Source organism: Cucurbita maxima, unplaced genomic scaffold (genome assembly GCF_002738345.1).
Source record: "Cucurbita maxima cultivar Rimu unplaced genomic scaffold, Cmax_1.0 Cma_Scf00004, whole genome shotgun sequence".
NCBI lineage: Eukaryota > Viridiplantae > Streptophyta > Magnoliopsida > Cucurbitales > Cucurbitaceae > Cucurbita > Cucurbita maxima.
In genome coordinates this window covers 255974-279357 of record NW_019272020.1, presented here as the reverse complement: position 1 = coordinate 279357, position 23384 = coordinate 255974, and the positions used below count along the sequence as shown (strand labels likewise).

Genomic DNA, 23384 nt, shown 5'->3' with positions numbered 1-23384 from the left:
TTTTTATATTTGTTTTGAATAGGCGGTAATAAAGTATTATTATTTATCGATGATCAAGTATTACCGTCGTTTACTAGGTTGTCAATCAAATTATAATTGGGCCATCTGTCCTAATAATTGGGCTTCATCAGGCAGGGAACCCGGCCCAAAAAAGGAAGACGATGAAATTTAGTTATAATATAACCATTTACAATTTAAATCTTAAAATAACACTTCTATCTCGGACAGAACCATTAAATGTCGAATCCAGGAAATTCTATCCACGTGTTTCTTTTGCATATAAATATAAAAATAGAAATTGAATTAAGAGAGCGTGAGATTCGGGGGTGGAATAATTATTAAAAAAATAAAATCTCCAAACCCACCTGGATCTGCTTCTTAAATGGAGGACCAGCTGGTCTTCTATTTTTTGTCCAATGGACCATATCTTACCAACTACACTCAACCTCCGTCTCTTCTACTGACTATGTGTTTTTAAATAATAATATATACATTTATATTCATAATGGCTATGACTTTATTATCCCTTAATTTCTCGAACTAACATTTTTTAAAATTCTAAATTTATTAGTACGAGAATATAGTTGCATGAGACGCGTTTAAATAAATATAGTTTTATATATTAAAAAAAGAAAAAGAAAAATAATAATTAAATACATAGAATAATGATGAGGAAGTTGATAAATGTAAGAAGAGACGTGAATATGATGAGCACTTATTTTAATGCATGATAAAGGGGTTGGACAATTAATGTCTATTTTCTTGTAAGGCAATGATTGCGTGCAAATGACATCCCCATTTTTTTAGCCTCACAACAAATGCCATTTATCCATCTAATTTTTCCCCCAATTAATAAAATAAAATAAATAAATAAGCAAATTTTGGTTTATCCAGTTAGTTTAAACATATAATCAAATCCCCGATAAAGATATATTATTTTTAATATAAAGTTGATATATTGAGATATGAGATTTAAATATAAGAGGAGAGGGCAATGATGGAAATATGGCACTATCAAGCAGTAATTAAGGATAAAAAAAAATGTTATAATATAACATAAGGTTTGAAATTGAATTAATACGTGTGGATGTAAGGAAGAAATGTCTAGAATTTAAGTGACACACATAGCTGGGGAGAAACTTGCTCTAAGTGGAATTTTATTTGTCAATCTATAATAATGGGATGGGAACCAATATTTCTATATATTTTAATTTTATTGTCGATTTAGTTATCACGAAATATTAAAATCCATTAAAAAAAATAAAAAATCGTCTGAATATATAAACACAGATTGGGAAGGGGTAATTAAACAAAATACTAACTATAATTACGAGGGCTTACAGAAAACTAAGTGATAGATTGATTAAGTTCTTGATTGGAAGTTAGGAAGCGGAGTGATCCGTGAGAGGCATGGGTTCGTCGGGGGCATGTCGTTGGTGCTTCTTCAGTGGAGCCATGGCGGATTTCTTACGCTTCTTCTCGTAAGCAATCCCTCTGGCCTTGGCCTGCGAGTCTCTCACTTCCCTTAAATAGAGCCTGACGGCTCGGGTGCCGAAGGGGTTGGTCTCCGGGTGGCCGCCGTTCTCCTCGAAGGCGGCGCGGAGGCGGCCGATGAGAGCATCGAGACTGCCCCAGGCCTGGCGGAGAGGGCATGGGCAGGGGGCAGGAGGTTGTGGGTGTCCGAAGAAGGGGCAGCAGGAGGTGTGGACTTTGGTCTTACCGAACTGGTCCAGGTAGCGGAGGAACTCGAGAATATGAGCGCCGCTGCAGCGGGATAGTGTGAGTGGAGGGCGGTGGTTCTTTAGGTACTGCCCGAACGTGTTCCAGTCACGTCGCTTCTGTGACTCGTACCTGCGTCACGTACGGTTACCATTTTCATGCTTCGAGTTGAAATACGAGAACATAATGAGAAAAATAAGAAGATTATTTAATCAAAGTACCTGCTGAGTGCAGGTGGCGGTGGGGATGGTGGTGCAGGCTCCAAAAGAGGATAGTGGTGGTGGTTGTCGGAGGTGGAGGTGGTGGTAGTAGAGGCGGAGCTATAACTGTTGACGGCGGAGGCGGATTCCATAGCCAACATGATGGATCTGTGAGTAGCGAGTCAATAATAACTGTGGAAGAGGGTAGATAGGCAGGGAAGACGCGGCGGCGGTGGAGAGCGGTGAANGGCAGCCATATTTGAGAAGAAGGAATAAGTTAGGAAGTGGAGGAGGTGAAGAATATATAAAGAATAAACAAGGGAGGGAAGTTGGAGGGGAGAGAGAGTAAGGGACAGGAAGGGCCTATGAAAACACAGCCACGTCAAGTAAGCAAGCGATGACACTTTGAATATCGTTTCGAAACGTCATTTCCTTTTCCTTTTATCTTTCTTTTCGGTAAAAATAAATCCCTAAATTATAAAAAAAAAAATAATCTAAATCTTTCTATTTTGTTAAAAAAAAAAAAAAAAATTAAATACTGTTATTTCATTGGATGAGATATTGTAAGAGGGATTCCAGACAGAGGTAAGCAGAAGCAGACGGGAAAGAGGCAAGCAGAAGCAGACGGGAAAGAGGCAAGCAGAAGCAGACGGGAAAGAGGCGTTGGAGATGGAAAAATGGAAGACATTGTTGAATTTGGAGAGAAGAAGACACTAATTAAAGCACCATTGTTTCGGCGGTGAGATTGAGGAAACAAAGCAAAATTTGGGGTGCCGTAGGGATGGTAGTGGATGTGACTACTAAGCTTTCCGTGATAGATGGATGCGATGGGAATGGCTCCAAAATTTCGCGTAAAATCCCCAATAACAGGTCAAATCACTTCGATTTATAACTTACTTTACTGTTCATTCCGTGTTTCCAAATCAACCAACACAATTTCCCCTCTCCTTTTCATTTCCCCTGCCCTAATTTTTGTTTCAATCTACGTGAACGAATGATAATGCATGTGATATTCTCATTCTGTGATGCGTGGAAGAAGTAGTAGTAATCATAGTCCTTGAAGAACAGTTGGTGTCTGTAAAGGGAAAGGATGAAGATGAATTGAGTAAGAACTTAGAACACATGCAATGTAGTCGCACATATTTATTATGTTGACACTCAGGGGGGGTACTATATAGTACACCAGATATTGGTCTTTTCGTCGGCAACAGCCTCAGAAATTACCAAATCATGTGCACCCAATCCAATATGAGATTTTTCAAAAAAATGTTGGTTCTCTCTCTCTTTCTTAATTGTTTATGGGGGGGTTGGCAGAATGGCTGGTTTTTGTCTGCCTCTTCCGTAGTTTAGCACCCAAGATGGGGTAAATACAGGCAATGTTAGGTCTTTTCCGTATGTCAAATCTTCCAGTCCTTTCACATTCCCCTTTTCCTCACTGCTTTAGATTTCATCAATCATCCAAATCCACCCCCCGCTCCTCATTTATTGGATCGCTCAATTTTCTTTCTTTTTTTCAAAATTTGCTTCGCTTTATGATCTTTCGGGTTAGAGAGTGTTCATCTTTTCAAGAAAAGTACATAAAGGTTGTCTGAGAAATGTGTTTTCTGAACTTTGTTTAGAGTGACTTTATTTTTAGAACACTTGAAGGTGATGTAATTTGAAGATCATCCATCCGTGATTTTGTGATTTCAAATCATCCTTTGAAACCTTCCTTTAATAGAAACTAGAAACCTGTTTATGATATTCTTCCAAACATGCCAATCTTACTTACAAACTCAGAAATCAAGGCTAACCTGAGAAAACATTCCATTCAATAAGAATTTGATCCCAATCTAACATTCAATTTACATAAATATGTAATAAAACTATCTTCCTCCTTCTGACAGTCTGCCTGCCTGCTTCGGAGGAGCTCGTCATTAAGAGAGGAGGAGGAAGGATGGCAGAGGACAAAAATGTAGTTCGCTTTAAGACCCGATTGATTGGGTTTAGAGCAAAGCTTTCCCACTAAGAGAGAAAAAAAAAAAAAGGCCAACAGCACTCATGGCACTTGACCTGATGAATGTATTTTGCCAGCATGCTAGCTAGCTGCTTACCGAGTTAGTAAACCAAAGCTAATTGATTTCCATTTGTCCTGTAACTTTCACTTTTTGTTCAGAAGGTTGGCCAAGTTTCGAAGATCCTCAAATGCATGCATTGTATCAGCATCCAACCCTCCTGCAAACTGTGGCCGGGAAAAGGCAAAACACAATCAGCAACAATCTCCTTTTGTTTTCCTGAACAAAAATGATTAATTAATCGCTACCTGATGAATTCTGAACGCAAATCTTACTCCTTGAAGAAGCATGTAATCCATCGCGGGATCTTTCTCTGATGAAGCCTTTGACTGAAGTTCCATAGCCACTCTCTTCATGTACATCTTTGCCAACTTCACCGAACCCAACTTTATCTACAACATAAGAGTTCAATTTTGGTTGTTTTTAAGAATTATCCAACTTCTGTGTTCTTGAACCCATCGTTCAAATAGACTATGGTTGTTATTAATAAATGATATACCCATAACATGACATCTTCTTCTTTTCTTACAGACTTATGATGATATTTCATGAAGTTTTACCTTGCTTATGATCCCGTTGTCGAGCATCCAATCTGTGGGAATTTGGAATTCTTTGCAATGCCTCATCAATGATTCTCTCATCCGGAGAAGATTGTAAATACTACGTTCCATTCTGATTGGCATTAACACATTGTTTAGCATTATTGAGGTCAAGGAAAACAACCAAATTCAGATATGGGAAGCTTTAGGTCCTTACTTCTCTGATAAAGAAACCATTTTTTTCAGAGCAATGTCACAAGGCAATCTGGGATCATCTTTGTAGCCTGAGATTTCACATTCCAATTTCTTTACATCTCTGTACCCAAAGGCTGCTTCTCGCAATGTGTCCGCCTTCCTCTCTGGCCAATCGAAGTGCTTCAGAACTGCCCTTTCGTCCACCTTCGACAATATTACAGCATGCATTCTTTCAAATTCTTCCTATAATGTTTTGTTTAAATCAAGTGTACCAAAGTTAAGAGAGTACCAGAAAGCAAAGTTCATCATCAAGCCACTTCACGAATGCCACAACATCTTCAATGTTCAAGTACACCGCATTGTTGACCTCTCTTATCAGTGAATTTACAAACTCTCCCTGGGTCTCAATATCTGCCTTTATCTGCACAAGTATGAAACGTTATTTACGGCAAGCACCAAATGAGAAGAATGGAAGATGAATGATATATGAGTGAGAACTTACGGCAAGCAAATGAGATGATCGATTCTCAATCTCTCCAATCATGCTGCTCCGGACATTTGAAACATCTGGAACATTGCACATGGCTCCATGGGAAGAATCTCTTCTAGAATCTCTCTTCATAAGTGAATGGTAGAATTCAACAACTTGTGGAGCTCGTTGCACCATTCCCGTGGCGCTCCTCACAGCAAACTTTGGAAGAGGAGGGGGCGGAGGAGGAGGCGGCAGAGGTGGTGGGACTTGAGCTGTGTTTTCATCTTTGGGTTCATTAGAAATTGAGCAAGAAGGCCTCGGAGGGGGATTGGGTACACGCAAGGCTCGTTTCTCCACATCCAAGGAGACAAAACTCCTATTAGTCTGAGAGGAAAGAGGATCTGCCTCTTTATCCATCTCTTTTGCACATATAAACCCATCAGATTGCCTCCGCTTGTTTGGCTCCAATTCTTCGGCCCAGCACTTGGCTCCACTAATGGAGTGTCTTCTTCTGGGGCTTCTTCCTTCCTCTGCATCAACCCAATTTTTCTCTACAAGACTGTTATCCGAGCAATCTAAATTAGACAATTCCTCATCAGTAATAGGCCATTTCTTCAACTTTTTAATTAGATTTATTCTCTTTGCACTGTTGCAATCCACCGTGTGCTCCTTTTGGCTGGACAATGAACCAACAGCTTCACTTGTCCTGTCAATTGTCTGAGGGCTGGATGGGCTGTTGGAATTGGCGGAGGGGCAGGAATTGCGAAGCTCGTTCCTTAAACAGGAATTGACCCACCTAAGGTATGCAAGCTCCTCAACCTCGTTTAATCTGCTCATCTGCAGACCTTCCACTTGCTTGCACAAATCTTCATTTGTTTGTCTCAGCAAAGATGCCTCTGCTTTGATTTTTGCCACACCTTCACTCTAGCAGTAACAAAGCAAACACACAAGCATAAGCATGTTGGCTTGTGGTATATAGTGAAACACAAAGATCCTAACGAATGACCAAATGTTACCTCGGAACTTTTGGCTACACAAGCCAGCTCGGATTCCACAGAAGAAAGCCTGCAAGCGAGATTCCTCTTCTGAAGCTGGAGTTCCTTGTTCAAGCGTCTCAACTCAACAACTTCCACTTCTATGTTTAGAGGTGCGGTCTGGGACTCTTCTTGCTTCTCAGAAATTGAGGATGAAGCTACCAATTGCTGGGACAGGGATCTTCTATCTTCTTCCAATAGATTAAGTTTCCGAGTAAGAGCATCTAATTCGGCTTTCTTTTCCTCAAGTTCCCTTTCCAGTTCATAATTTCTAGTATTCCGCTTAAGTTCTGTAAGTTCGTTCTGAAGTTCGAATTCCCTGTGCTTAGATTCGTTGAGCAAAGTTCTAAGCTGATCAAGCTCGAGGAACAAGTCCCGAGACGACTGCCTGCGGTGGGTCTGATAAGAGTGTGGATGAAGTTGAGCAGGATTTGGAGAGCAGGGTGAATCCCCAATGAGCGAACGCTTGATGCGAGACTGGGAAGGAGGGAGCTTGTCCTTGTGATTTGCGAAATCCGAAGTAGCAAGTGGAGGTGGTTTCTTGGGTTGGAGAGTGGTTTTAGTTCTCTTGTCTGTGGAGAAACCTTTGACAATGTGAGAACCCCAGGAAGAAGCAGCCCTGAATTTGGAAGCATTCCCAGTGGTTCCTTTGGCATTGTGATTTAGAGACTTGGGATTGGGATTGGGATTGTGATTCTGATCAGCAAACCTAGATGGTTTCCCCCCTCTGTTGTCAGATGGGTTATCCTCCTTCATTCTATATTGTATATATGAAGCTTGAAGGAAAAAAAGCACACACAGAGAGTGATCCCTCCCTGTGGAGAAACAGCCAAGCAAGAGTTCACGACAAGATCGTCAGCTGCATTGTCGAAAACACGAACATGAAATGTGGAAGAAGGAGCGGGGCTTGTTTTGTTTGAAAAGAAGGTTGGGACAGTGAAGCGGAGAAGAAGAAAAGTGTGTGAATAATGGGGAGCTCCAAGTCCGAGGAACAGAGTAGGGGAAGAGAGAGGTGGGGGAGGTTTTGGCTTTATGGGGGGTGTTTTAGTTTTTGAATTTTTGAAATTTGAATTCTGAGGTGTGTGGATGTTTGAGCTTCCGTTGGGGTACTTGCTATAGATGGAGAGAGGGCGGAAAGGCAACGGTCGTATTGCGTCTCTTTTGGGTTTGCGGCATTTCTATTTTTATTTTGATTTTTTAGTTAATGCTTCCTTTGTACGTATGTATAATGATTATTATTATTTCTTTAATAGTTAAAAGCGAAAATTTAAACCAACAGATTCATCAAAGTGTAGTAGTAGTGTACACATGTAGGTCAGAATGAGGGGTAAAAATTAAAATTGAAAGTTGTAGGATAAGGTAAATGTGGGGTCCACCTCCAAGTCATCATCTTCACTTCCTTACACAGGTATGGATTTTTGGGATCCCATAAACAAAAACACTTTCACAGCTTCATGCATTATCATCATGCTTAAGCAATCACCCACCTGCAGTACAGCTTTCTAACTCCAATCTCATCCGCAAGATGATGATTGCCATTTTTGAGTTATTTGTAAGCGTCAAGAGCGAAGCAGCAAGAAAGCTTTTGATTGCGGATGAGTATTGATTCGACATTATGAAACATCTTGCGGTTATGGAAGCTCTTGAATGGTTACGAGGTCTTAATTTCACCTGTGCTTCTGTTGCTACTACTTCAGCAGCTCAGTGGAAGCAGAGTGGTCGGAACATTCTTTTTGTATCCAAAATTTTCCCTTTACATCAACTTATATTCTATGGCCTTCCCTTGTTATGCAGTAATTATAGGAAACATCGCATTTGCCACATGAATTTCAAACCATACAGTTCAGAAAATAGAGGAGGATGTATCTGTGCACAAATTGCCCTTCTTTCTCACTTCTTCCCTTTCCCATCATCCGAGATGAGATTAGTAGTGTTTGGAACAACTCAATGGAAAAATTATTATGTTTACCACATTAAAATTTGTTAATTATTCTACATTGAGTATGAGATTAATAATTTTTCCAAAGCTCAGCATAAGCAACTCTCTTAAGATTTGGTATAATGTCAAACAGTGAAGCCTGAAAATTCTAAAGAATTAAGTAAAATAATCATATGTATGACATCCAGGAATCTCAGTACAAAAATGATCAGAATCATGAGTTATAACTCCTACTGCCAAATATTTGGGGAAAATCAACAGCTCCAATTAACAAAAACAGTAAACAACCCCCGGGGTGAAGACTGTCGTTCAACACTGGCAAACATCGTTCACCCCCTCTTCAAAAGCAGCAAGGCTTCTCTAAGCAACAGATTGAACAGCTCTATCAAAGCTCTCTTCAGCAGCCGAGATGCGTTTAACAAGCAAGTGGTCGGGATGCGAAAGTTTCAATTGGCTGAAAATTTGTGGCAAATATGTTAGCAATAGAAGTCTAATCCAACTTGTGGGTGGATTCAAGTGCTCAAGTTTCGTTTAGCAATACAGATAAATTCACCACAGCTTATCTTCAGGAAAACATTAAATATGAGGATGGGAGACAGGACTAGGACAAAATAAATTTCTGAATACCCAAGATATTATTAAATGAGCATAACAAATCAAACTCCAATATTAAACGCTTCACTAAATCCCCTTCAAGTATTTTTAGAAAATGGGTTCAGTTTCTTCAAAGTGTTATAGAAAATGTTCCACTTTAAAATACTACTCTCACAAGTCACTCCAACCTCATTTAAATAACCCCCTAGAACTTAGGTGATCATAGTATTGCCATTCACTTTCTTAAAAACTACCTTCACCACAATTCCCACAAAGATGCAGACTACAGAAAAGCATTGCAGCCAAACAACCAAAACATAAAAAATAGAACGAAGAAAGAAAAAAGATTTCTGGCGTTGGATCCCCACCCATTACCTGAGAAAACGAGAAGTTGGTTTGCCAAGGTGAAGACTGCATACAACTAGATTGGCCATCGTTTCTGGATCTTTTGCATCCTGTGAACAACAACAAAGAAACATCTTATCTACAACTAGAAATTTATAAAATATATTTGCATCTTTCGTGGAACTGAATATTTCCAATCTGTCTTAAAGTTCGATCACATTGGAAATTCATTTAAGACAACTAAGTAACAAAGATGTTGGGTCCAGGTTTTTTTTTTTTTTTGGTCACTAATTTGTGCCAATAATCTTGATCCCCTCTGAAAGTAGTTTCAGTTATACAATATAAGTAATCAAATGCATGGTGATCCAAATCTACCTTGTTCAATGCTTCAAGAAGAAGTGTCTCGGCCTCATCAAAGTTTCCCATATGCATGCAGCAGACGGCCCTTCCATTCAAAATCAAGCTTGTCATTGGATACTTTTCAGAGAAATCTTGGAAGATAAGATATGCTTCTTGTATCTTGGAACCACCCTGGTCAAGCAAGAAATTACAGAATAATGAGACTACCTCCAAAGAGTCTATTCCTTCCTTCAGATAATGGAAATATAAGCTACAAACCACAGCCAGATTTATCCAAGCATTTGCAAGTTGTGTTAATGTGTGATCCTCATCAGTCTGTTGCATGACTCTCAGCTGTCTCTCAGCATAATCTGACCTGTGCATCTTAAGAAATATTTGAACATTCAGAGCATGCCTGCATGGAAAAACAATATCGGGCTTGAGATAATTCCAGTATACACTTCCAGTCTCACAAGGATCTCCCCTGAAACAACTACTCGCATCTACATTAGGCACAAAAAATAAAAAAATATGCAGTTGTTTCTTTTAGTCTCTAAATGTTAATAAGTTCCATATACATCCCCTTACATCCAATTTTGATTAAAATAAATCTCTACATTGAAATCATTACATAAATGTTGGTGTGACAAGTTGATTGAACTACCGAGTGATGATTTAGCACATCGTGCAACAAGGTAGTAGGTAAGGATGAAATAAGGTAGACAATCTATGCACATGTACCCCCAAAAAGAAAAAGATTTTTTTTAAAAAAAACCAACCTATATTACAGCAGCCAACAATTGAAACTATTTCAGTTGAAAGAAATAAGTATTGGTAAAGCATTCAAAATGAGACTTACAATTCCATGGTTCCTCCAGCATTTGTGTGTTTCAGGGCTTCATTAAAGTCTTGCTCATGCATGAATATGATTCCTGCAATTAGCCTCAAGGTAGGATTGTTTGCAATGGCTAGATCTGATAACCATTCCTGTAGACTTGCGATGGTTGATTCCTGCGATGTTCAAAGAATTCATCAGTAAAGAAACTTTGATTACTCTGCTCTCGTGAATAAGAAAAATGTCTTCATTTGTTTCTGAATGTCATTTATCGTCCAGCACATGGGGTAAAATCTGATGTAAGTTGGTTTGAACTGCATCAAACGTCACTAGCCAATAAAATGGAGTTACCAACTCTGAATATCCAGTAAACCCCTCTTTAAATTTTTAGAACTCCATTCCACAGATCAGTGTCAAATATGGTTTAAATTTATAAAGCGAAGTAACATGGATTACAAATGCGTGAACCAATAATATAACTGAAATTCTATGAATTCCAAACAGAATTTATTATATTCCAAATGAACATAATCGGCTAAAAGGGGCTCTAGATCCACGGATGAAACCTTGCTACTAGGATCGGACAGATAAAGAGCGAGCAATTTGACGGCTTGGAGAGACGTCGGGGCGGATGAGTCGATCTCGCTGATGGCTAGCTGAAAGAGTACGCAAAGAGTTTCAAATCAAATTCAAATCAAGCATCAATAAACTTTCGAACCACTCTAACGTGCAGGAACAGACCTGATAGCTGCCAAGGGCAATGTAAGAGCGGAAAACAATAGAATCCCTCTCGATTGCGTCATCGGGTGAGAGATTGGAGAGATCACTGTTGTTAATGGCTGCCTGATACGCTCCCAGGTAGAAATTATTTCTCAGATTGAACAAATGATCTGGTGCTGCCATGGTTTCCTTCTCGTCCAAGCTCCTTGTTCTATATCTGAATCTAGCAGACTAGGAGAAATAAAAGAGAAAGAAAACCGACGAAGCAACTGAACGCTCAACAAAATTTGGGCTTTTCGGGTTTGTTCATTTTTTAAATTACTGTTAAAATTTTCAAGACGCATTAAGATTTTGTTCAAAAATAATATTTCGAGTTTTTTATTAATATCCTTAAAAATTTAAAAAAGAAAACAAAATAACCATTTGTTACAAAAAAAAAAAAAAAAAAAAAAAAAAAAAAAAAAAAAAAAAAAAAAAAAAAAAAAAAAAAAAAAAAAAAAAAAAAAAAAAAAAAAAAAAAAAAAAAAAAAAAAAAAGAGAGAGAGAGAGAGAGAGCAAGAAAGCTTTTGATTGGTCACAATAATTAGGTGTAGAGAGAAACAAATTTATATTTGAATAAAACAATTTTTAAAACACAATATTAATAATAATTATATATAAATAAATAAATAAATAAAAAGTGCGTAATATTGGGGAATTAAAACTGGGTATGGACTTTGGACCGGTGGGCCGACATCGTCGTGTTCGGCCCTTTTTTGTTTTTTTGGCAAAGAACAATTTTGAAAAAAAAAGATTAGGCTCCAATTTCTAAAACCCTAGCTTCCTCTCCCCCACTCTCGCTCTACGCTCATTTCACTTCGTCTTGCTTCAGTTCTTACTGAAACAAACCCTAGGTCGCATCTCAGTTGAGGGATTCCAAATTCTGGCACAATGTCGATGTCTAAAAGTTCGAAGATGCTCCAGTATATTAATTACCGGATGAGGGTCACCATCCAAGATGGTCGCCAATTGGTTGGCAAGTTCATGGCCTTCGATCGGCACATGAACCTCGTCCTCGGCGACTGCGAGGAGTTCCGTAAGCTTCCTCCAGCTAAGGGTAAAAAGACTAATGATGAACGCGACGAGCGTCGTACCCTTGGGCTTGTTCTTCTTCGCGGCGAGGAGGTCATTTCCATGACTGTTGAGGGTCCACCACCTGCTGAAGAGTCCCGTGCTAAGGCCGTCAATGCTGCGGCTATGGCTGGGCCTGGTATTGGTCGTGCCGCTGGGAGGGGTATCCCGACTGCTCCTCTTGTTCAGGCTCAGCCTGGTCTTGCTGGGCCAGTTCGTGGAGTGGGTGGACCCGCTCCGGGGATGATGCAGCCTCAAATCTCTCGCCCGCCAATACCACAGCTGTCCGCTCCGCCGATGTCATATCCAGCTGCCCCCGTTATCCGTCCACCTGGTCAGATGCCGATGTTTCCAGGACAAGCTCCACCTCCGGTTGGGAGAGGAATGCCTCCGCCGGGGCCTCCGCCACAGTTCTCTGCAGCGAGACCAGGAGGAGCTCCGCCACAACCATTCCAAGTTCCTCCTCAATTTGCTCAGAGACCCATGGGACCTCCACCAACCGGGCAGGTGATGAGGGGACCGCCACCCCCACCCAGACCTGGAATGCCAGCGCCCCCGCCTCGACCGGGGATGCCTCCTCCACCCGGTGGGGCAGTTCCTATTTACGGACCACCTCGTCCTGGCATGCCGCCTCCACCCGCCCCACAAAATCAGCAGCAAAATCAACAGCAATAGTGTTGGTATGTCTCTTCATCGAATTCGAAATTTGGTAGTTTGCCTTATAGTGTCCAGTTCTTTGTTTAAGCTATTACTACAAAACATGCGATCGTTGAAGTCAAGTATAACGGTCTCTGGTTAATTCAAGAACACTCTATTTAGAATGGATCGCATTTGAATATGTTTCCAATTCCAATAAATTTGACTAAATTCAAGAACACATCTTGGTACCCGAACTTTCCCATTGAAATAACTAGTTAGTTCATGAACTTTATTATGGAATAACTATTATAAATACATTTCGTCCTTAACAGTTTATCGATTTATACAAGTAAAAAATAGAAGAAATCTTACCGCAGCTAAAATTGGTGAATAGGATAGTTTCTCCAATACTCTCTCACACGTTGTTCTCTCTGTCCGTGAAGAAATTTTTTGTCCAGTTCTTTTTCTTCTTTGGATACTCAAGGGAAGGATGACATTTATTAAATCACTTGGAATGGGAAATATCCTTAAAAAGTTCAGTTTTTGATTTGGGAGCTTAGCCATGCTTGCTTAGACACCAAGGACAAGCTTCAGTATATATATCTCCTGGTTCTAGTTTATCTCCAAGCTGGTTTGTTATGTGTAAAAAGGGTCCAGAATCTCACAGCCATCTTTTCATCTGTTGTGCCTTTGCCAGATCCATTTGGGATTACATAACACAGATTTTTGGTTTCCTTCAAATATCACTCTCCTTGGGCACCCGTTCAAGAAAGAAAAAAAGACTCTTTGGCTTAATTTCATTCGGGCTTTTTTTTACCCCATACTTGTAGCTGGATAGGAGTTTGCAGATTTTCTCCGATATTAATTAGGGATTCGAATCTTTTGCATCATCTGTTTCTTTCTTTCTTTTTGCGATCCTTTGGATTGGTTTCTCTTTGTAATTTCATTTGATCAATGAAATGTTTATTTCCTATAAAAAAAAAAAAAAATCTTTACAAGATTATACATGACGGGAAGTAAATGGTTACAAATGTTAAATTACATGGAGTAAATTGTTGCCCTCTAGATATTAGGGACTAAATTATAGCTTATTATGAGTATGTTCAACTATTAACAAATATATGCACATCATAGCTGAGTCTACCAATTTATGTAAATGATTTTAGAAATCAAACTCACTATGCAAAATAGCTGAGCCAATCAACTTTGTTTACACCCAACTGCTAAAAGAGCACTTGATGGCTAAATTTGGAATCTGTGTTGCACTGACAACAAACCTAGACACAAGGTCTATTTAAACTGGAGGAAATAATTTGTAGATGGAAAGATATATATTGATAAGAAACTTTGTGTGATAATAGTCTCAAAGTAGAGGGGCATCCTAGGGGCAGGGGATGGGGGAAGCCCCCTCACAAAACACAGTTATCACAAAAGTTAAGTAAGATTTTCTGCCCTGCCTAAGTTTGTCCCTTTCTTGTCTTTTTTGTGCTCAGGAGTTACGATACTGTTGTTACTGGTTCTCTTGCACCTCTATAGTTCCTCATGGCAGGTTCTTTAATTGCTCATTGCTTAGGATACACTTGCTTTTCTGGTTCCATTAAAACTAGTGATATTTTTAATCATGGCGAAAGTGAGTCTGTAGGAAAAGATTAACATTCTTGACGATTTTTTCCTTCCAAATTCTTTGACCGGTCTTTCAATAGGAACTAAACTCTTTTTGTTGACCTAAAGTAAATTTTTATTTAATGAGATACATATATTAGGATTAAATGGTTTGACTGAATGTTCCTATAAACGAAGGGCGTGACTTACTATTTGGCAAGTTACGAGTAATGTACTATCCTTTCCTAATAGAAGTTTGTGATGGTGTTATTATCTTGTTTCATATTACTCGAATGTTTCCTCCCAGAGGATGCTTATTTCCCAACTTCCTTGTTCATAGCTCCATTGGTATTGATAAGTTGAAAGATTTCCAGGAATCAAAAGAGGATGTTTCTGTGGAGATCTTGTTTCTCTTTCTTTTCTTTTCTTCTTTTTTCCCTTCAATCAGTTTTTTTTTAATATTTTCCCCTAATGACTTCCTCAATTGTGTCATTGACTCAAAAAATTTATTATGATCCTAAATTGTGGCCATCTCGATCTTTATATGGTTTTATTAATAGATTAGATGGACGAGGCACTAATCATTGAGTATTCCTTTTTTGATGCTTTGATGGCATTTTAAATTGTATAAATTATTTTAAGATTTAGCGGCCTCTGTCTCATTGGCCGGCTTTAGGCAAAAAAATGATTGTTTCTCCATTTTCTCTGTCTCTAACAACTCTATTGGTAAAATATGCCCCGTTTACAAGATCTGAATTCTTGATAGGTATAGTGAGATGGTGAAGGCTGTTACAATCTGAGTTGTTACCACCTGATTCAAATTAAGATGATATTCTGCAGGACTTTGGGAAATTTTTGGTCATCTTACAAACTTGCAACCATTGTAGACCATTCTATCGTTCTCATGCAATCTTAAAATCCTGCTGTCTATCATTTCTCAATAACTTTGTTGTTATTTGTTGCAGACATATTCATGTGATGATATGTGGAGGCCTTCATTGGATATTATCTTGTGTTGTTTCGACCTGAGTTCACTTGCCAGGGGCTACAGCTTGGTTCTTCTCCCTGGGTGCAATCTCTCTTTGAATTTGTGTTGATGCTGTTGTAGGATTCGACAATGTAGTGTTATTAGCAAACTGTGTCCTGATTTTGCAATTTAACCGTCAGATATACTTCGAGTGCAGGATTTTAATGTGAATTATCAATTCCTGATCAACATGTTTCTAGGTAGATTCGCTTGTCCCCTTTACTTCTTAATGTGTTCGGCATTATATAGTGATTACTTGAGGACCTAAAGTCTGAATAGTACGAACTGAAGGTCTGTATTTTGGGACGTCTCTTCTGTTAAAACAAGATAATCTTATATATTTTTGTGCGTGCATGAGTTGGGTTTTTTTTTTTTTTTTTTTTTTTTTTTTTTTTTTTTTTTTTTTTTTTTTTTTTTTTTTTTTTTTTTTTTTTTTTTTTTTTTTTCCTGAAGCATATGTAATGAAAATTGAAGGATTATAAAATGGTAGGAAGCAACTTTCCAATTAGCATGAATGTCTAAATACTGCCATATTCTCAAAGGCTCTTTGACTCTTGATGAGTCCAAACTGTCTAAATAACAATGGTAGTTTGCTCAATCCGAAGTTTTCTTCCTTTGTCTGGGAGACAATTTCCATAAATAAGAACCACACAATGCTTCACCTTTTGGGGGGCATATCCCAACTAAGATCTAAGTTCTAAAAAGGCCAAGTTCTCACAGATCTAGATGGCCCACTGTTTTGTCACTGTCTTTTGCTCTATTGCCACCATGATGGAGATCTATAAACAAGGCAGGATTCTTCTAGTGGATTGTATGGTCTCTTTGTATGTGTTGGATTTTACTCTACACTCTCTTAATTGCGGTATGCTTAAAGGAAATACAAACCTTGCAGGCTGTATCAGTTAAAATAAGAAGTATGCTGCAAGGCCTCACCACCCACCCCAAGTCATGTAAAATGACAAATTCTCGAAGTGTCGATATAATTGTAGAAGGGAACTCTCTGTCCAACCTGCATCACAAAGGGAGTCTATGAAATGTTACTTCTACGGCAAGGCGACTGCAGAAATCAAAGATCAAACGGAAAGAAATAAATGATATTATTTTCTGAAGATTTTAAATGAACTTGAATAGCTTTCTTTCCTGAAAAATATGTAAGGAGACATAAATATTACCCAGCCTCAACATATGGAGGAGGGGAAACCAAAGTGTTCGAATGAAAAATGCTTTTGATGGCATTCATTTCTCAGATGGCGTGATTGTTTGTAATGTCACTCTTTGTTGCGACATTATAATTTGTATGTTCCTTGTAGATTTTTGGCTGAAACTTTATCATAATTGAAGGAAAAATGATTGATCCAAAGTATCCTTTGGTTAGTTGGCATTGTATGTATTTACAGATGTGACAAAGTACATGTATTTGTCGAATGATTGGAGTATAATGTTATTTCAGAATTATATTTACCGTTTTTAGAAACAAATCTCTTTAATCATGTTAGGATTGGAAACATAAATGTCAATGCTCAGCAGATCACAAACCTTCTTCATAAGCTTTTGAAATAGATGAGAATTCTCACTCTCTTTTTGACATTCATTTATAACCTTACCCCATGGGTATCAAACAACTTGTGTTTGCTATTTCACATGAATTATTCAAAGAGATTGAAACAATATAACTCACAATCAACCACAAATTGTTGTCGTAAAAGTTGGTGGTTCGACTCTCCACCTATGTAGTTGTTAAACTCAAAAAAAAAAAAAAAAAAAAAAAAAACAACCACAACTTTTAAAACTAAACAGTNAAAAAAAAAAAAAAAAAAAAAAAAAAAAAAAAAAACCAACTTTTTTATCCTGATATTAATGAGTATTCATCCTTAGCACTAAAAGGGGCAACACAAGTTGTTTGCTACCCATGGGGTAAGGTTATAAATGAATATCTAAGAGGAAGCGATGTAAATGATTGTGGAATCAGGCTCCTTTAGACACTGTCAAGACTACCTAAAATAATTATCCCTCAAAATTGCTATGTTTTTTTATGTGCTTTAGAGATGGTCAGCTACGCATATGATGTGCTCTGGTTGGGCCTACCACTTTGACAAACAAAAGTGTCCTTTCATGCCCTATGCATCAATAACACTTATACAAGCTCATAACAAATGAACATGCCTAGTTGAGACTGTAAATTTATCTTCATCATGGGTCAATTCTACCTAGATCACATTTATCGAGATAATGTATCTTGATCTATAACATAAAAAGGTAGGACGAGCAAACTAGACTGTGATCCCACATCGGTTTGAGAAGAGAACGAGACATTCTGTCTCATAAGAGTGTGAAAATCTCTCTTTACTAGACGCGTTTTAAAATCTTAAGGGGAAGTTTGAAAGTAAAGTCCAAAAATGACAATATATGTTACCTGTGGGTTTGGACTATTACAAATGGTATCAAAGCTAAATATTGGGCAGTGTGTCAGAGAGAATGTTGGGCTCAGAAGAGGAGTAGATTGTGAGATCTCACATCGATTGGAAAGGGGAATAAAGCTGAGCGGTGTGTCATGGAGAATGTTGGGCCCCCGAAAAGGGGTGAATTGTGAGATCCCACGTCGATTGGAGGGGGAAATAAAACATTTCTTATAAGTGTATGATTCGAATTGAATATCGAACTCATTTTCAACGAATAATACATTCAATGTTGTACACTATTCAAATACTTTGTGTGTGTAAAAGTCAAAGGAGAGTGATTAAAGGAAAGATAATACTCAATTTTTGGATGGCCCAACCAAGACCAACCATCATTCTAAGTTCACATTAGTTAAGTAAAAAGGGCCAACTTGGAATGCAAATGAAATAGAAATATACATAAAAGGAGCATGTCCACTAATTTCTCACTTTTGGCACGTGCGAGCGCCCCAACACACCACCCACCACCGTCCCACAATACACCCACAAAACCAAGCTCTCTCACGGGTGACCTTAAAAAATTCGAACGTTGGGAGCACAAATGGACAAACAAAAATAAAGACCCCACTTTTCCATCGCACATTGTCTCAACGTCTTTGTTCCCCCGCTGTACTTCCATGGAATTTCTTAGTACATTATATACATAAAAATTGAATCTTTATTATCAAATCTTGATCTTCAATTAGTGTTTGAATGTGGGTCATTGCTATTCTATGAGATTTCAAGAAGATTGGATCATAGAATCATATTTCTCCTCGACTTACAGGCCATTGCCAAAAAGCCTTCAATCGGATCATAGAATCAAAGAGAAAACCTTCCTCTGGCTAGCTCTCTGCCTCTGTCCTGAATTTCTCTGTATTTTTTCCTTTCCCTTTCGTTTTTGGCTCTTTTAGTTAATAAAACGTTCAAATTCACATTACCCAAGAAAGCTTTTGCAGATTGTCTATTCCCACCAACACAACTCCCATTAATACAATCTCTTCTTCTTCTCTCACTTCCTTTACCCCTCCCTCTCTCTCTCTCTTTCTCTCTACCTACACTAGATGAACAAAAAGTGAACGAAAGTGGGTTCTTTTTCACCGAAAAGAAGAAGGGTCTGCTTTCTTGGCCATTATTATCACCTCCCCATTTGAGAGGGGAAGTTTTCATGGCTGTTTTTTCATTGTCTTCTTGGAACTTCTAGCCTCTAGATTTAGAGATTTTGTGTTGGTGAATCTCTTGTTCTAGTTTGAGCACATTCAAAGAGACAACGAGCAAGCTTCTGCTTCAAGATATGAGGGGTAGGAGCTTCTGATTACAACACTAAAACAGTGTTCTTTTGGGTTTGGATACTGTTCCCTAATGGATATCATTCACCGTGCACGTCTACTATGCGCTGTTGTATGTTTTGGGATGTTTATATGCGCATCTTGTCTGGACGAATTCGGTGATTCAACAGCTGTGTACATTGTAACCCTCAAGGAACCTCCTACTACTCATTACTATGGTCAGCTTAGGCAGAATACCACTTCTTTTAGGCTCGGTGCTTCTGGTGGATTAAGCATCCACAAACCAAGGTACTTCTCCATCACTCTCTTATACTTGCATTCAGCAGCTCTAAGCTACTCATTTTAGTGCTTTACTTGATTCAATATGATGAAAACTTGTCGTATAAGACGTTTTCAATCACTGTAATCTTCTTAAACGCCAACGTGAGTGTATTTTCTTAAGCATGAAGTAGTTGCTATTGGTTTCCTTTTCTGGGTTGTCGATATTGTTCTTTCTTTCTCTGTGAAAATTCATTTTTTTCCATCATTCGGTACTAATGTGTTGGGAGGATGCAGAATTTGTGTTATATTTATCTTTGTTTCTCAGTGGATTTCCATGAAAACTATACCTTAACCTTGTTGAAACTGCAATTGCCAATTTTTGTTGAATCTATTATCGATGCTATATGCCATTATCCTTTCTGCTCTTCCGCTTTGATGTTTTTATCTTTTATAAATTTTATGTTCTTTTAGAAACGTGTCAAGAAAGCATCGAAGATATAGATCTTACATAGCCCGAGTTCATGATTCATTGTTGAAGAAGGTCTTGAAGGGGGAGAAATACTTAAAGCTGTACAGTTACCATTTCTTGATCAACGGATTTGCTGTGCTTGTTACTGAACAACAGGTACAAGTTTGTAATATATGATGTTCTTTAATTGTTAGTGTTTACCTGATAAATTTTGCTCAGGAGAAACTATGTTTGAATTTATAGGCTAATAAACTTTCAAAGAGAATGGAGGTGGCAAATGTTGTCATGGATTTCTCTGTTAGAACTGCTACGACCCATACTCCGCAGTTCTTGGGGCTTCCTCAGGGAGCTTGGTCTCAAGATGGTGGCTTTGAAAGTGCTGGAGCTGGGATTGTGATGGGGTTCGTTGACACTGGCATTGACCCTTCTCACCCCAGCTTTGCTGATGATTTGAGTGATAAACCATTTCCAGTTCCACCCCACTTCTCTGGAATCTGTGAGGTGACTCCAGATTTTCCATCTGGGTCATGCAATCGGAAGCTTGTGGGAGCACGCCATTTTGCAGCATCAGCTATAACAAGGGGAATATTTAATGCATCTCAGGATTATGCTTCACCATTTGATGGTGATGGGCATGGCACGTAAGGATTTCTATGTCTGTTTGGAAATTTCTTTTGGTTTGTATTCCTTGTTAGTCATTGACATCAATATATGCAGGCACACAGCTTCCATTGCTGCTGGAAACCATGGCATTCCAGTGCTAGTTGCTGGACATCACTTTGGAAATGCCAGTGGGATGGCTCCTCGTTCGCAGTAATTAATCTGAACTTAGGCTACATTCACTTCTCGAGCTATTATTTTGTCGGTTAAAATATCATTTTGGTTCCTATAATTCATTTGCTTCAATGCTTACTTATGCTTCTTTTTCCAGCATTGCTGTTTATAAGGCACTGTACAAAAGCTTTGGAGGTTTTGCTGCTGATGTTGTTGCTGCAGTCGATCAGGTATGCCAGAATAAACAAGTTTAAAATCTCATTTTTGAGAAGATCAAGTCTAAATTTAGTATTTTTCTTCTCAAGAATTCCTCATCTTCTTTCAATTCTTTTGTTATCTTTATGATGTTCTTTGTAGGCTGCTCAGGATGGGGTGGATATAATAAATTTATCAATCACACCGAACAGGCGTCCACCGGGTATTGCAACGTTTTTTAATCCCATAGATATGGCATTGCTCTCTGCTGTAAAGGCTGGTATATTCGTTGTGCAAGCAGCTGGTAACACTGGTCCAGCACCTAAGAGCATGTCTTCCTTCAGTCCATGGATCTTCACTGTTGGGGCTGCTTCTCACGACAGAAGCTATGCTAACTCGATAAGCCTTGGCAATAATGTCACCATCCCGGGAGTCGGACTTGCTCGTAAGTTTCTGTCTGTCTTCTCTGTTTATACTACTCTTCCACTTTACGGAAAGGGGAGCAACTTGAATATATACAGTAGGTGCTCCTATTTTCTTGGTAGATAAAATCTAATTCGTATTCTCCTATTCAGCTGGAACTTATAATGGCACAAAGTACAAACTAATTGCTGCAATACACGCTTTAAACAATGGCACAAACGTGTCGGCGGACATGTACGTGGGCGAATGCCAAGACTCCAGTAACTTTGATCAGGATCTGATCCAAGGGAACCTTCTAATATGCAGCTACTCAATCAGATTTGTGCTGGGGCTTTCCACAGTTAAACAAGCTTTACAGACAGCAAAAAACTTGAGTGCTGCTGGTGTCATTTTCTATATGGATTCTTTTGTGATAGGTTTTAGGCTCAACCCAATACCAATGAAAATGCCTGGCATCATAATTTCATCACCAGAAGATTCCAAGGTGGGTGCTCTACTTTGTTTGCTGTTTTGTTTTACAAATGGTTGTCAAAGCCTTTTTGCATCAAAGTGGGGTTTTAAACTGGGTTATGTTCTATGGTTTCTTTGGCAGATGCTTCTTCAATATTACAATTCTTCCCTGGAAGTAGATGGATTAACAAAGAGAATTTCAAAATTTGGAGCTGTTGCTAGCATATGTGGAGGATTGAAGGCAAATTATAGCTCTTCTGCCCCACAAATCATGTACTATTCTGCTAGAGGACCAGACCCAGAAGACAGTTCTCTTGATGATTCTGATATTATGAAGCCCAACTTGGTAGCTCCTGGAAATTCCATATGGGCTGCTTGGAGCTCTGTTGCCACTGACTCTATTGAATTTCTGGGTGATCATCATCTTCCACAGTTTTTATTTACATGTAAGAATGAGTTCTCAGACATGAATCTTAACTTTTACGAACTCTCCAGGTGAAAGCTTTGCAATGATGTCGGGAACAAGCATGGCTGCTCCTCATATTGCTGGTCTAGCCTCACTGGTAAAGCAGAAGTACCCCAGTTTTAGTCCTTCAGCCATTGCATCTGCACTATCCACAACTGCTTCTCTTTACGACAAGACTGGTGGACCAATCATGGCTCAGCGTGCTTATGCTAACCCCGAACAGAACCAGTCTCCAGCTACGCCTTTTGATATGGGAAGTGGTTTTGTGAATGCAACAGCAGCTCTCGACCCAGGGTTGATCTTTGATTCCAGTAAGTGCTTCATCTTTACATATTAGCAGAGAATGAGTTGGGAAATATTGGGAACGGAGAATTTTTTGTGTACTTTTTGGTTGATCATTTTGGTAGTAAAGTGCATGGTGTATGACATTTGAGTTCGCTTGTTGTTTGTTGTAGGTTACGATGATTATATGTCGTTTCTTTGTGGAATCAATGGATCATCCCCTGTGGTGTTCAACTACACAGGCCAGAACTGCGGGCTTTACAATTCCAGTATCAGTGGAGCTGATTTGAACTTGCCCTCTGTGACGATAGCAAAACTTAACCAGTCAAGAGTGGTGCAACGAACCGTGACCAACATAGCTGGACCTGAGATTTATAATGTTGGTTGGAGTGCTCCTTATGGGATTTCTTTGAAGGTTTCTCCGACTCGATTTACAATCGACAGCGGCAAGAAACAAGAGCTAACCATATTCTTGAACGTGACGATGAACAGCTCGGTTGCTAGCTTTGGTAGAATTGGACTTTTTGGGAGTGCAGGCCATATAATCAACATTCCTGTTTCAGTAATTTTGAAGATCTCATATAACAACACTGCTAATTGAGTGAGAGGTTTGGAGGGAGAGGTAATTATTCCCCCTTCATGACAGAAAAAGATGATGTATTCTCTCTGGTTGTTGTTACCATCCCCTGCTCTGCCCTTCTCTTCCTTTTTGAATAATTTGGAGGTGTGTCAACCAATTTTTTCATTCTTTTTTTTATGCAACTGTTTACTGATGTAAAAAAAGAAAATGTAGCTGGTGGGTGTCTGTAATGAAGATTCAGTTTCAAAAGTAAGTTAATAGCTGAGTTTGACCTCTCTATCCCTCTCTAATCCATTACCAACTTGGGACACTTGATGTGCCCAAAAGGATGAAAAGGATGATAGCTTAGGATATGAACAAAACCAACGGAAATTGAAAATGCATACCGCCAATGACA

At 38.9% G+C, this 23384-nt stretch overlaps 5 protein-coding genes and 1 long non-coding RNA gene across 11 annotated transcripts; 3 read left to right on the top strand and 3 right to left on the bottom strand.

Moving 5' to 3' along the window:
* Positions 1-1228: 1228 nt before the first annotated feature.
* On the bottom strand, positions 1229-2100 carry LOC111478381 (protein LIGHT-DEPENDENT SHORT HYPOCOTYLS 4-like). The gene is made up of 2 exons (XM_023122602.1): positions 1941-2100; positions 1229-1851 (listed from the first exon to the last, which is right to left on the bottom strand). Exons 1-2 carry the CDS (start codon positions 2078-2080, stop codon positions 1383-1385), a joined length of 609 nt encoding a protein of 202 aa, XP_022978370.1. The 5' UTR covers positions 2081-2100; the 3' UTR covers positions 1229-1382.
* Positions 2101-2244: 144 nt separating this feature from the next.
* Positions 2245-3931, top strand: LOC111478382. 3 transcript variants are annotated; one of them, XR_002717464.1, is made up of 3 exons: positions 2245-2305; positions 2488-2789; positions 3806-3931. It is a non-coding gene; the product is annotated as an uncharacterized LOC111478382 (long non-coding RNA). The 3 variants fall into 3 exon arrangements; XR_002717463.1 differs by having other exon boundaries at positions 2478-2789; XR_002717462.1 differs by lacking the exon at positions 2245-2305 and having other exon boundaries at positions 2425-2789.
* Positions 3632-7306, bottom strand: LOC111478380 (protein CHUP1, chloroplastic-like). 2 transcript variants are annotated; one of them, XM_023122601.1, is made up of 8 exons: positions 6196-7306; positions 5210-6103; positions 4997-5128; positions 4730-4911; positions 4534-4645; positions 4222-4365; positions 4013-4140; positions 3632-3890 (listed from the first exon to the last, which is right to left on the bottom strand). In XM_023122601.1, exons 1-7 carry the CDS (start codon positions 6967-6969, stop codon positions 4060-4062), a joined length of 2319 nt encoding a protein of 772 aa, XP_022978369.1. In that variant the 5' UTR covers positions 6970-7306; the 3' UTR covers positions 3632-3890; positions 4013-4059. The 2 variants fall into 2 exon arrangements, with proteins under 2 accessions (XP_022978369.1, XP_022978368.1); XM_023122600.1 differs by having other exon boundaries at positions 3632-4140.
* A 968-nt stretch (positions 7307-8274) lies between these two features.
* On the bottom strand, positions 8275-11283 carry LOC111477901 (coatomer subunit epsilon-2-like). The gene is made up of 7 exons (XM_023121883.1): positions 11007-11283; positions 10832-10921; positions 10290-10441; positions 9710-9845; positions 9467-9622; positions 9122-9201; positions 8275-8606 (listed from the first exon to the last, which is right to left on the bottom strand). Exons 1-7 carry the CDS (start codon positions 11166-11168, stop codon positions 8513-8515), a joined length of 870 nt encoding a protein of 289 aa, XP_022977651.1. The 5' UTR covers positions 11169-11283; the 3' UTR covers positions 8275-8512.
* Positions 11284-11769: 486 nt separating this feature from the next.
* Positions 11770-15717, top strand: LOC111477902 (small nuclear ribonucleoprotein-associated protein B'-like). Of its 3 annotated transcripts, none has more exons than XR_002717367.1 (3): positions 11770-12775; positions 14228-14279; positions 15302-15717. XR_002717367.1 is itself a non-coding variant. In XM_023121885.1 (2 exons), exon 1 carries the CDS (start codon positions 11916-11918, stop codon positions 12768-12770), a length of 855 nt encoding a protein of 284 aa, XP_022977653.1. In that variant the 5' UTR covers positions 11771-11915; the 3' UTR covers positions 12771-12775; positions 15302-15717. The 3 variants fall into 3 exon arrangements, 1 of the variants encoding a protein (XP_022977653.1); XR_002717366.1 differs by having other exon boundaries at positions 14228-14283; XM_023121885.1 differs by lacking the exon at positions 14228-14279 and having other exon boundaries at positions 11771-12775.
* Positions 15718-18550: 2833 nt separating this feature from the next.
* LOC111477908 (subtilisin-like protease SBT2.3) lies at positions 18551-23252 on the top strand. Its single transcript, XM_023121899.1, has 10 exons — positions 18551-19375; positions 19820-19973; positions 20061-20458; positions 20535-20630; positions 20749-20821; positions 20949-21231; positions 21362-21693; positions 21802-22072; positions 22155-22436; positions 22581-23252. The coding sequence occupies exons 1-10, from the start codon at positions 19161-19163 to the stop codon at positions 23006-23008; spliced, it is 2532 nt and encodes an 843-aa protein (XP_022977667.1). The 5' UTR covers positions 18551-19160; the 3' UTR covers positions 23009-23252.
* The last annotated feature ends 132 nt before the right edge of the window (positions 23253-23384 follow it).

What these genes read in the sequence shown, in the direction of transcription:
- LOC111478381 (XM_023122602.1), bottom strand. Translation starts at nt 2,080, where the DNA reads ATGTTGGCTATGGAATCCGCCTCCGCCGTCAACAGTTATAGCTCCGCC. An exon ending in CCGCCACCTGCACTCAGCAG is followed by an intron (nt 1,852 to 1,940) that starts GTACTTTGATTA and finishes TACGTGACGCAG; the next exon opens with GTACGAGTCACAGAAGCGAC.
- LOC111478380 (XM_023122600.1), bottom strand. Translation starts at nt 6,969, where the DNA reads ATGAAGGAGGATAACCCATCTGACAACAGAGGGGGGAAACCATCTAGG. An exon ending in GATCATCTCATTTGCTTGCC is followed by an intron (nt 5,129 to 5,209) that starts GTAAGTTCTCAC and finishes ATACTTGTGCAG; the next exon opens with ATAAAGGCAGATATTGAGAC. An exon ending in ATGATGAACTTTGCTTTCTG is followed by an intron (nt 4,912 to 4,996) that starts GTACTCTCTTAA and finishes ATATTGTCGAAG; the next exon opens with GTGGACGAAAGGGCAGTTCT.
- LOC111477901 (XM_023121883.1), bottom strand. Translation starts at nt 11,168, where the DNA reads ATGGCAGCACCAGATCATTTGTTCAATCTGAGAAATAATTTCTACCTG. An exon ending in GCTGGAGGAACCATGGAATT is followed by an intron (nt 9,846 to 10,289) that starts GTAAGTCTCATT and finishes TTTTCCATGCAG; the next exon opens with GCATGCTCTGAATGTTCAAA. An exon ending in CCAACTTCTCGTTTTCTCAG is followed by an intron (nt 8,607 to 9,121) that starts GTAATGGGTGGG and finishes ACAAATTTTCAG; the next exon opens with CCAATTGAAACTTTCGCATC.
- LOC111477902 (XM_023121885.1), top strand. Translation starts at nt 11,916, where the DNA reads ATGTCGATGTCTAAAAGTTCGAAGATGCTCCAGTATATTAATTACCGG.
- LOC111477908 (XM_023121899.1), top strand. Translation starts at nt 19,161, where the DNA reads ATGGATATCATTCACCGTGCACGTCTACTATGCGCTGTTGTATGTTTT. An exon ending in TTAAGCATCCACAAACCAAG is followed by an intron (nt 19,376 to 19,819) that starts GTACTTCTCCAT and finishes ATGTTCTTTTAG; the next exon opens with AAACGTGTCAAGAAAGCATC. An exon ending in CCCGGGAGTCGGACTTGCTC is followed by an intron (nt 21,232 to 21,361) that starts GTAAGTTTCTGT and finishes TCTCCTATTCAG; the next exon opens with CTGGAACTTATAATGGCACA.